The sequence below is a fragment of the Drosophila obscura genome, unplaced genomic scaffold (genome assembly GCF_018151105.1).
Source record: "Drosophila obscura isolate BZ-5 IFL unplaced genomic scaffold, ASM1815110v1 contig_150, whole genome shotgun sequence".
NCBI lineage: Eukaryota > Metazoa > Arthropoda > Insecta > Diptera > Drosophilidae > Drosophila > Drosophila obscura.
Window position 1 is genome coordinate 3,857,246 of NW_024542736.1, and position 11,158 is coordinate 3,868,403.

Sequence of the window (11,158 nt, forward strand, 5' to 3'; positions counted from 1 at the left end):
CAGCCTGCAGACTGCGCAGACGCGTGTGTGGAACTTGTGCGTGGAACGCATTTGCGTGTTTTGTATTTGTACAAAGTTCTAGAAGGATAATATATATATCCCTTGCAACTCTCTGGCGAACCACAACTCTGAACGCGCGTCACATCACCTCCGAGAAGGAAAATCGCCAGTTTTTATTTAGTTTATTTTTCTGCAAAGCTTTAAGTCACTTTCTCCGGATTAAGTTAAACTGTTTTACATCCCGCTCCGCTTCATTCCCGCTCCACATTAAGCCATTAACTAGCGCGTTCGACATTAACTAAACTGTGAAAATTAAGCGAGAAAAAAAAACGCGAAGCAAAAAACGGTCACAGCAGACACAGAAATCCCGCAGCCAGAGGAGGGTCAAGCGAAAGTGTGTTCGGGCAGGAAAAGGCGCAGGAAGAAAAAAGTTAATTCCAGTGCACGGGACTCGCAAGGACACGCTGAATACCTTTTCACGGGTTGCGATTTACTTGCAGGTTGGTATACTATTTTTGTTACTCCCCTGCCCGATGGCTGTCATTTGTTGCTTTTCGGGCGAAAAACCTCCTTTTCTGCATTGCAATGTTGGCAAATTGTGCCAAATTGTGTTATACATAAATTATGTATAACAGTTTCATTATTTCATTGATACCGATAACTGCGTTTCATTATTTTATTGATAGTTTCATTGTTCTTTCATTGATACCGATAACTGCGTTTCATTATTTCATTGAAAGTTTCATTGTTCTTTCATTGTTTTTTATTTTTTGAAGTGCAAGCTTTTCATTTGGCATTTTCCAACACTTCAGCGCAGTTTTGAGCATGACCTGGCGTATTTTTGCTGTACTTCATTTTGCTCGATATTTCTATCGCAAGATTTTATAAGCAATCCATCAAAAGCAAGCCTCAAAGTTAGCCAATATTGCAACAAATGTATGTCTCTATCTGGTGAAATTACTTGTTCACTGGTGGAAATAATAACTACCTTATAATATTCAATCGAATATCAATATTGAGAAATATGATATTCCTCATTGCGGTATATTATGAAAATGAGTAGGTATATTGTGTTGGCATATTTCTGAGGGTCGAACGGTATATTTTATTGATCGATCTGCGGTCACACTGCCAGGAACAGCTGTTCGATTCAAAAATAAAACAGAAAGACAAAAAAAAAATGGGCAAACAAGCAAAAAGATGTGTGCAAATTGAATCATAACAATCTTTTTTGTGTGCGGCAATGTGCAGAGCTGAGTACGGAAAATTAGGAGATCAGCATTGGATTAAAATTGATGGCACATTAAGTGAAATTAGTAAGTTAAATGCTGCATAGAAGTGATTTGCTTTTCAATTAATATGCGTGTGTGTGTGTTTGCCTAGAAAAGAGCAACAATTTATGAGACCCACTGACAAAACAACAACAACAATGCGTTAAGTACAATGCGCTATAATATAATAATCAAAGAAATGGAAATTTACCATGAATCAGAGGCTGCCAGCCAGCACGTCCCGTCCCCCCACCCCACCCCACCCGCTATCCATCTATCATTCTGTGTGGGGACTTTATCGTAAGCTTCGTACAATTCCACTGCATTTTTGCTTGTACCGAGATTCTGATCCCCCACGGCGGCGTCTTCCACTTGAGCGAGCGGCCGTTTAATTGGTTCGGATGTGCACAAAGCAGCGAAATTTGATTAGGGCGTCTTAAATTCTGTTTTTGTGCATAATAATTAAGTTCAAGTTTCGCACAAGACGGAGAGGTCTGCCTGCCTGTGTGTGGCCAAAGTTGTGGTTTGTTGGTTCTCGTGTTTCTTGGCCACTGCATAACGGTGATGCGATGTGATGTATTGAGTGCACTTTCAACCTTTGACGGCTGACTGACACTGGTGGTGGTGACACTGGCCTGGCATTGGCATTGGCTCTTTCCAGGAATCGTCTGACTGCCACACTGACCTTGACATTTACCACGAATATATACCAGGACCATTCCATTTGCCTGTCGTGCGAGTGGGCATTCGGTAGTTGTGGGTGTGTGTGCGGGTGTGGGCGTGGGGTGCAACCCAATGCCATGCGATGCGCCTTCTCCGCCCCCATGTATCCTGCTGCTATTGACAGCACTCGAAAGTTCTATGAGAGCATAAATACATATATGGAGTGATGGGAGTGGAAAGCGCTGGAACTGCGAGGGTAATACATTCATAAGTAGAAGGCGTACCCATCCCATAGATGGGTTCGGGTTCTTCTATCCTGTTGGGGCATACCTATTGATGTAAAGTGCTTTAAAGAGTATAAATTCTTTGTGGTATTGGATTAGCACTCGATTCGATCTAGTCCCTGTCTTTAAATCCTTTTTCAGCTGCATTTAAACAGTAAATTATTTCCGAATTAAATAAATGTATTCTCTTAATAAAATTGGCTCAATAGAGCTAGCAAACATCATACATATTTATTCTTGGTTAATCTTCACGAATTTCATGTTTGTTTTATATTTTTATCACGTCTTCTTCCTTTTGCCATTATCAGGGAAAAGCTCCGGAACAACGTTCAAGATATGGGGCTTATATGTTCGCCGTGTTGTTTTTTGCACTTGTCACAAATCGTAGAGGGGTGTGTACACTGTACACCGTACAGGGTATCCCAGAGGCGGAACATCAACTCGGTCCTTTTTCGACGTCACTGTTGGAATGGAATGTTTAATTATTGATTTGCGTGTAGAGTTGCTGAAAAGTTTATGGTCAACTTGTTAATAAGGCGCGTGGCGTAGCGGAGCAAAAGTAATAAAGCGCGGGTTAGCCAGGGGGGCTGGAGAGGGGCGTTGGCTTTGGCAGTGGGGATGACGCACGGTCGCCGATTGGGCTCTGTTCTCCGTCTGACGCACAATTGATAAAGTGCAGCAATAAACGAAACGAGTAATCAACTTTTCCACCATTTACTGACTCTGCCTCTCTCCCTTTCTCCGTGGTTAACGTTTTTACAGGGTAACGCAACGAATCCCTCTGGCTGCGGCTGCTGCGGCTGTTGCTTTCGCACACTTCTGGGCAACGCTTTGTCGCCGCCGACCGCAAAACTGGGCAAAATAATGAACTTGTGCTCCTCGGGCGCTACGGCATCGACCACATCGTTATCATCCACGGGTCAGGCGGAGAGGAACGGCGGCACGCCTGAAGGCGGGGGAGGAGGAGGAGGAGGAGGTAGTGGAGGTGGCGGCGGCGGCGGCAGGAACAGCAACAGCAACAACGAGGGACAATCAGAGACGACCACACACTGTTTTGGTAGCAACGGAGGTGGCGGCAGCCCCGAGGAAGTGTTGAACTCCAACCACAGCCAGCAGAGTGCGGCCAACGGCGGCGGGGGCAGCAATCCGGCGAGCAGCAGCAACGGACACAGCCACACACAGCAACACAACGAAAATAACGCAACTATGCCGCCCGAGACGCGTCCCAAAATGGTGACGGTCAAGCATCCGGAATCGAACAAGCCCAAGCCCACCACCAAGAAAAGCAAGCCCATCCAGGCGGACCAGGACGTGATCAAGGCGCTGCAACGCTGCCGCGATGAGGGTAAGTCTGCCACAGCATCCACTCCCAAAAAGAACATCCAATCATTGTGCATCATTTCCCCCGTGCAGGCATTAAGCGACTGGACCTGAGCAAATCCTCGATCACGGTGATACCCAGCACGGTCAAGGAGTGTGTGCACCTCACCGAACTGTATCTGTACAGCAACAAGATTGGCCAGCTGCCCGCCGAGATTGGGTGCCTGGTGAACCTGCGCAATCTGGCATTGAACGAGAACTCGCTGACCTCGCTGCCGGAGTCGCTGCAGCACTGCAAGCAGCTGAAGGTGCTGGATCTGCGGCACAATAAACTGGCCGAGATCCCGGCCGTCATCTATCGGCTGCGCACCCTCACCACGCTGTATCTGCGCTTCAATCGCATCACCGCCGTGGCCGACGATCTGCGACAGCTGGTCAACCTGACGATGCTGAGTCTGCGCGAGAACAAGATCAGGGAGCTGGGCAGTGCCATCGGGGCGCTGGTGAATCTCACCACGCTCGATGTGTCGCACAATCACCTGGAGCATCTGCCGGACGACATTGGGAACTGTGTGAATCTGAGTGCCCTCGATCTGCAGCACAATGAGCTGCTGGACATACCCGACAGCATCGGCAACCTGAAGTCGCTGGTGCGGCTGGGGCTGCGCTACAATCGACTGAGCAGCGTACCGGCCACGCTGAAGAACTGCAAGAGCATGGACGAGTTCAATGTGGAGGGCAATGGAATGACACAGCTGCCAGACGGCATGCTCGCCAGTCTGAGCGGCCTAACCACCATCACCCTGTCCCGCAATCAGTTCACCAGCTACCCCACCGGCGGACCGGCGCAGTTCACGAACGTGTACAGCATCAATCTGGAGCACAACCGCATCGACAAGATACCCTACGGCATTTTCTCGAGAGCCAAGGGCCTGACCAAGCTGAACATGAAGGAGAACATGCTGACGGCCCTGCCCCTGGACATTGGTACGTGGGTGAACATGGTGGAGCTGAATCTGGCCACCAATGCGCTGCAGAAGCTGCCCGATGACATCATGAACCTGCAGAATCTGGAGATACTCATCCTGTCGAACAACATGCTCAAGAAGATCCCCAACACGATTGGCAATATGCGTAAGCTGCGCATCCTGGACCTGGAGGAGAACCGCATCGAGACTCTGCCGCACGAGATTGGGCTGCTGCACGAGCTGCAGCGCCTGATACTGCAGACCAACCAGATCACAATGCTGCCGCGCAGCATTGGGCACTTGAGCAACCTCACCCATTTGTCCGTCAGCGAGAATAACCTGCAGTTTTTGCCCGAGGAGATTGGGTCGTTGGAGGGACTGGAGAACCTATATATCAATCAGAATCCCGGTCTGGAGAAGCTGCCGTTCGAGCTGGCCCTCTGCCAGAACCTCAAGTATCTCAACATTGACAAGTGTCCGCTGAGCACCATTCCGCCCGAAATCCAGGCTGGTGGTCCGTCCCTGGTGCTGCAGTGGCTCAAGATGCACTCGCCCTACCGGCAGATGTGAGATGTGGACGGCGTCTGGCGCACCGTCTATGTGGGCAGCGACTGCTATTACCAGTACGAGCTGCAGGCGGTGCAAAAGGCGCCCGGTGATACAAAGCCGGTAGCGGGCGACGGCAACGATCGGCGTTAATGGTGCGATTTGAGCGAGTCCTATTCCCGTACCCGTCCCCCGTTCCTGTCCAGGTTCACGTTCTCCTCCGACCCAAGCATCCCGAGTAAAACCTACTGGAGTGCGTTGGCCGACAAAATGATAGCTTTAACGTGTTATACCAATGTCCCGCGTATTGAAAACAGCCCTGCCCCGTTTTGCTTTTACCTTATGTTAAACCCACACTTTTAGGTCACAGTTCCCAAGCTGCTTGGACACACCATATACACCACACACCACACACAAATTTAGGTTCTAATTTAACTTATGCTTCCAAGCTAGTCAAAAATAATTAATTGAAACGAAATGAAAGTTAATTGAAAGCTTTAAAACCTTTTGTTCGAACTTTGGTCTTTGGTTACACGCTCTCACAACCGAGAGGCACAAAAAGCAAAGCAAAATCTAATGTTAAAAACAAAACAAAAAAACCTACACAGAATACGCAAGCGCCAAGGAATTGTTTGATGATGATGAAGCAGAAGAGAAACAAAAAACAAAATGAAATTAAAAATTAATAAGAAATTATTAATATTTATACAAGTAAAACGTAGCCGAAAAAATGTATTGGAACTTTAACACGATTATTAAGTAACTTATGCAAATATGTACAGATATGTACTAAACATAAACTACTCAAATGTATGTAATAGGGATTTGGGTTAATATACAAAGACATGGAGAAGAATTGCAATTGCAAATGCAAATGCTTCTTTTGTGCGCCCCACGAGGGACAAATACTATATATAAAAATGTATGTGTATATCCTATACAATATTCTTTCAATTGTAAATGTACGTCATCGAGAATACGATTATATAACCATATATATGTGTGTGTAACTATTTTAATATGTGGCGCCAACAGGCAAGTTATCGGCCATCACCACATAGATATATCCACTATACATACATGTATATGTATGTGACCGACTTGCTGTTGTTTGCTTTTTGTATGTTAGCCTAAACTTAAATTAACCAGACAACTTAATACTAAACCTATACGTGTTTAAATGGAGTTAAACTAGCAAAACAGAAAAACAAAAAAAATGTTGAATATATCTGTAAAACCTTTCAGTATAGGTGTGCGCATGAATACTATAAATGATTCAATGCATTTAGTTATCATAACTAAAGTGATTTTGTACTTTGCACAGGACAAAGAGATAGATCGTATCCCTCCCATTTGCAAAATAGCCAAAAAATCGATTTTAAAAAATTCAAAACCCGCCTTTTGGTGACACTGCGCACTGTTATAACTTTCACTTTCGATATCCGCTGAAACGATAGCGAAGAAAAATGTCTGTAGCTTTGATTTGATTATCTTAGTAAGGCCAGCAGTTGATCATTTTTGGATGTATTTTATGATGTAGTTGTCCCCATTATATTTATACTTATATCCTCTGTGTGACACACTTGCTTGTGGTGGTGTGAAAGTTAAAAAAGTGCGCAAGGTAACCAAAATGCGGTATTTGAATAAAAAAAAAGATTTTGGAGCTATGTTTATTGCAAATTGTAAGAATGGCTCACAACCAGGCCTAAAAATTACATACCAAAAGTTTTATTTTGTCGCAACGATATCTGTACGGCAGGCAAAGAGTTAAATGCCACATAATTGATAAGCATAAAATACATAAATACCATATATTCTCCGCAGATGGAAACTATGCTGCTCATTCGTAAAGTTAACTGAAAAAGTGTTCTGGCAGGAGAAAGCTGATAAGGTCTCGGGATACGCACTAATTAGAGCGCGTGTCGGAGGCCTAAGCAGGTAATCATTTCTGGACATGCTATATGGTCCGTCCGACATATAATATATCCTGTTTATGACTGACTTGCTTGTGGGGCCGCTGGACAAAATACTTTTTTGGATCAACTTTGAGAGAAAGATGCATAGAAGGAAATCTGTCGAATTTCCCTTTGCCATTTCGCACTGGCAATACATGCAGACATTGAATACCGCTCAAAGCCAACAAAAACACGATGATTTATATTTTGTAAGACTTAAGCTACATGTCCTGGAACACTCACACACAATGAACAAAGAAGTAAGACATTTTTGAGCTACGCTCCGCTGCAATGCAACGCAAAAGTGGGCTTTAATCTTTTAACAAAATTGTAAAATCAATACATCAACGAAACTAACTTTAACTATTGTACATCCATACAAATATATTTACACAAACATATATACACACATAATACATACACGCATCATATGATCTATGTACTTTTACACATCTATTTTTGAAAAAAAAAAACAAATCAAAAACAAAGACAAAGTCAAGTGAATGCAAAACACACTTGATATCTACACATACTCGTATGTATTTATCCCCAGTATTCAATGGGATAGGAGCATAGGTATGTACATATATTTTTCAAACAAACTGTATGCGGCAGGGTAAACTAAACTGGCAAAAGTAATTTAATTACAACAAATACGAGTAATAACCAAACAAAACAAAACAAAACGTATATTTCCAACGGTACAAAAATGAAATCGTAAATGTAACAGTAATACAAATACAAAAAATACAAATACAAATAAATGTTAAACAATATTCGCACCCTGTAATAAATACAGAAGAACTTTTCATAGAAATGAATACACAAAACGTTTGTCTTTAATTTAAATTTTTTGTTTGTTTTATATTACAACGGAAAAAACATAAAAATTTGCCACAATAAATGTTAAACCAAGTCAAGTTAATGGAAAACGAAATGTACAACTACAAATATTATGATATTCCTAACATCAAATACATTTATGGAGTAAAAATTTGCAAAAATAAAAGAAACCAAGCTGTTAGCCCAACAATGAGTTCAAATAACTGTTTGTATCGGCTTGGGGTGCCGCAGCACTCAGCTAATTTTGGTCTGGCAATGCTGCGTGCGAGCAACCTGTAGAGCGGATCGACCAGTTAATACCCCCCAATTAACTCTGTGCATAGCATTGCTGATACTTTTTACTTAGCATGCACGTTGCAATGGAAGGGAAAAAACGTTAAATGTGTCATGTGCGCATAGCTTAATGCAAGGCGGGCTAGTAACCAGTTGCCTGCTTAGTTAATCAGCAACTAATGATGCTGACACATATACCCATTCCAGCGGTGGGTAGCAGCTCAAAACAGCTGCTTTGTGGGCTCCGTTCTCTTTGTAGCTCGGGCGGGCAGGCAGGTGATGATAACAAAGGCGTAGTAGCAGCAGGGCAAGTCATTTGGCAAACAAATCGCCACAGAGCCAGAACACTAAACACTTCAACTAGAAAAGGTAAGCGATGTGCATACATAAATGTGTAGGAGCTACGTGCAAAGTTCTACGTAGAAAATCGAAAGCAAAAAGGCGCCAAAGGTCAATGCGTAAATATGTGAAAGCAGCGGAACAAATGGTCCGGTCGCTTTGTTCTTTATGTGAATCTTTGTGAATCACGCACGAAGTTACGCACTGGGACTGCTACAAAGATGAAGGCTGCTTATAAATACTTTGCAAATTTCCTGAATCCCGCACAGTGGGTGTTTGAAAGTGAACGCTCTTACTTACAGTTTTCCGCCAACCTGTAGCCACAATGAACACCTGCCCTGCTCTGCTGCTGACCTTGGTTTTTGCTTTTGGTCTCAGCCAAACCCAAGGATATTCCCCCAGCGAGGATGCCAGAATTATTGAGGAGTACAAGCGCGAGATGGGACTCAATCACGCGAAGATCGCCAGGAATTTGGTGCACCGCGCTAACTGGGCGGCGGTGGGCAGCATCTCCACCAACAAAATCGTGGAAAGCTATCCCATGGTCAATATCATATCGATCGATGACAGTGACGCCAAGGGCAACTCCACGGGCAAGATACGCTTCCTGCTCACCGACCTGGACTTCACGGGTCCCGACTGGGAGAAGAACAACAAGGTGACGCTGCTTTTTAGTGAGGAGCAGACCCTGAACTGCAAGGATCACGGCAAGGATCCCATGGAGCCCACTTGTGCCCGTTCAATGATCAGCGGCCAAGTCCGGAGGGTGAGTGGCGAAAGCATCCAAATTTACATCAAAATAATAAACGAATTCCATCTGTAGTTCGATACAAAAGATAGCAGCTACCAGCCAGCGCTGGACGCTTACATAAAGCGGCATCCGTCGGCAAACAATTGGATAAAGGGTGTGTATCAGAAGAAATTCCATTTTCCTATCTAATTTATACTCAATCAATGCTCAATTGCAGCCCACAACTTCTATCTGTGCGAGCTGATCATTCGCAATATCTTTGTGCTGGACTTCTATGGTGGCCCGCATCAGGTCACTGCCTCCGACTATTACGCCGTTCAATTGTGATGAGCAACCAACCACCACCACCTGACCATACTTGACGCTAAGGAAACAACTTGATGCCTCAGTTCTTTGTTCAGCTGAGCATTCCAGCAACAAATTTCATGATAAGCCAATTATTATTTTTTTTTTTTACTGATGTTTACTGACTGCACAAAGAAACCTTTGCAATGGTGTCCGTCACTTATCAGTTAAGCTCCCGCCGAATCGGGCAACACTTTCAAATGTGGAATAGTACTCGTAGGGATGTACACAGGAGTACACATGTATATTAAAATCGTGTAAATTAATTAATGTGTAATTTAATATATTTTTAAACGCATGGTTTCATTGATTACTTGATATATGTAACATTGTTTGGGCTAGCCAGTGGATGAGTCGTTCGAAACGGTTGTATTAAATATATATATTATGTAAATGTATGGAGGAGCCTATTGGCCCGGCATCACACACATGGTGGCATCGATCTTCTGCAGCTGGGGTAGAATGTCGCGCAACTTGGATCGGTAGCGAACGTCTTTGGCCAGGGGATTGCTCTCCAAGTAGATCGTCTGCAGGGCCTTGTTTGCCTTCAGCAGTTCGATATTGTTCCAATCATCGATGGCATTGTGATTCAACCAGAGCTCCTCCAGATTCTCCAAGGCCTCCAGGTTACCAACGGCCTTCAATCGGTTTTTGGCCAAATCTAATGTGTCCAGATTTTTGTTCTCTGACAGATTCTCGATTACTTCAACGCCGTTCTCGGATATGTACAGCTCCTTCAGGCTGGTCAGCTTGTCCAAGTTCTCAATCTTTACGATGCGATTGGCCTGCAGGCTCAGTATCTCCAGATTGACCAGCGTGTCCAGGTTCTCGATTTTGCCGATTTTGTTCTTGCCGAGGAACAACTGGCGCAGATTGACCAGTGTGTCGATATTAGCAATTTTCTTGAGCTTGTTGTCGCCCAGCTCCAGCATGGTGAGGCTGGTCAGCATGCCGAGGTTCTCGATGACGGTGATCCGGTTGGCCACAAAGTACAGCTTCTCCAGATTGACCAGCGTGTCCAGATTCTCGATTTTGGTCAGCCGATTGAAGCTGAGGTCCAGCATCTCCAGGTTGGTTAGCTCTTCGAGGTTCTCCACTTTGGTTATCTGATTGTCGTACAGTTCCAGCTCCACGAGGGTCTTCAGCATCGACAAGTTCTCGATCTTCTTGATGAGATTCCAGCGCAGGAACAAGCGCTCTATCTGAGTGAGGGGCTCGAAATTTTCCAGCTTTTCAATGCGGCGATGATTCAGATCTAATTCGAAGCACTCTGGATCAATTGTGATTGTCTCCTCGATGGACGCCATATCCTCGGGCGCAATCACCTGGAGGCCAACCGGCGGCTTCACCGGCTCGCTGTTAGTGTTAATCTCTCGGTCGGCATCACCCATTTCGGAAGCTCTTGTGTATTATTATTATACTTTGGGTATGGTATGGTATGGTATTGTACGTAAATGAATCACAATTCTATGCCGACTTTAACTTGTTTATTATTTCTTGGTATTTTCGTGAGCAGTGTGTGTGTTTGAGTCGGGGTGAGGCCTCGTGTCAGCTGTGTGACGTCACACAGATGAATCTGACGGGTGGATAGCAGGGTACT

At 44.5% G+C, this 11,158-nt stretch overlaps 3 protein-coding genes across 3 annotated transcripts; 2 read left to right on the forward strand and 1 right to left on the reverse strand.

The window, feature by feature from the left end:
- The first annotated feature begins 1,121 nt into the window (after positions 1 to 1,121).
- Positions 1,122 to 8,037, forward strand: LOC111067612 (leucine-rich repeat protein soc-2 homolog). Its single transcript, XM_022356788.2, has 3 exons — positions 1,122 to 1,316; positions 2,981 to 3,563; positions 3,632 to 8,037. Exons 2-3 carry the CDS (start codon positions 3,083 to 3,085, stop codon positions 5,074 to 5,076), a joined length of 1,926 nt encoding a protein of 641 aa, XP_022212480.1. The 5' UTR covers positions 1,122 to 1,316; positions 2,981 to 3,082; the 3' UTR covers positions 5,077 to 8,037.
- Positions 8,038 to 8,386: 349 nt separating this feature from the next.
- On the forward strand, positions 8,387 to 9,820 carry LOC111067633 (protein CREG1). Its single transcript, XM_022356828.2, has 4 exons — positions 8,387 to 8,492; positions 8,765 to 9,228; positions 9,286 to 9,367; positions 9,431 to 9,820. Exons 2-4 carry the CDS (start codon positions 8,788 to 8,790, stop codon positions 9,538 to 9,540), a joined length of 633 nt encoding a protein of 210 aa, XP_022212520.1. The 5' UTR covers positions 8,387 to 8,492; positions 8,765 to 8,787; the 3' UTR covers positions 9,541 to 9,820.
- Positions 9,821 to 9,961: 141 nt separating this feature from the next.
- Positions 9,962 to 11,098, reverse strand: LOC111067627 (protein phosphatase 1 regulatory subunit 7). The gene has a single exon (XM_022356814.2). It carries the CDS (start codon positions 10,947 to 10,949, stop codon positions 9,966 to 9,968), a length of 984 nt encoding a protein of 327 aa, XP_022212506.1. The 5' UTR covers positions 10,950 to 11,098; the 3' UTR covers positions 9,962 to 9,965.
- Positions 11,099 to 11,158: the final 60 nt, after the last annotated feature.

What these genes read in the sequence shown, in the direction of transcription:
- LOC111067633 (XM_022356828.2), top strand. Translation starts at nt 8,788, where the DNA reads ATGAACACCTGCCCTGCTCTGCTGCTGACCTTGGTTTTTGCTTTTGGT. An exon ending in TCAGCGGCCAAGTCCGGAGG is followed by an intron (nt 9,229 to 9,285) that starts GTGAGTGGCGAA and finishes TTCCATCTGTAG; the next exon opens with TTCGATACAAAAGATAGCAG. An exon ending in GGCAAACAATTGGATAAAGG is followed by an intron (nt 9,368 to 9,430) that starts GTGTGTATCAGA and finishes GCTCAATTGCAG; the next exon opens with CCCACAACTTCTATCTGTGC.
- LOC111067612 (XM_022356788.2), top strand. Translation starts at nt 3,083, where the DNA reads ATGAACTTGTGCTCCTCGGGCGCTACGGCATCGACCACATCGTTATCA. An exon ending in GCAACGCTGCCGCGATGAGG is followed by an intron (nt 3,564 to 3,631) that starts GTAAGTCTGCCA and finishes TCCCCCGTGCAG; the next exon opens with GCATTAAGCGACTGGACCTG.
- LOC111067627 (XM_022356814.2), bottom strand. Translation starts at nt 10,949, where the DNA reads ATGGGTGATGCCGACCGAGAGATTAACACTAACAGCGAGCCGGTGAAG.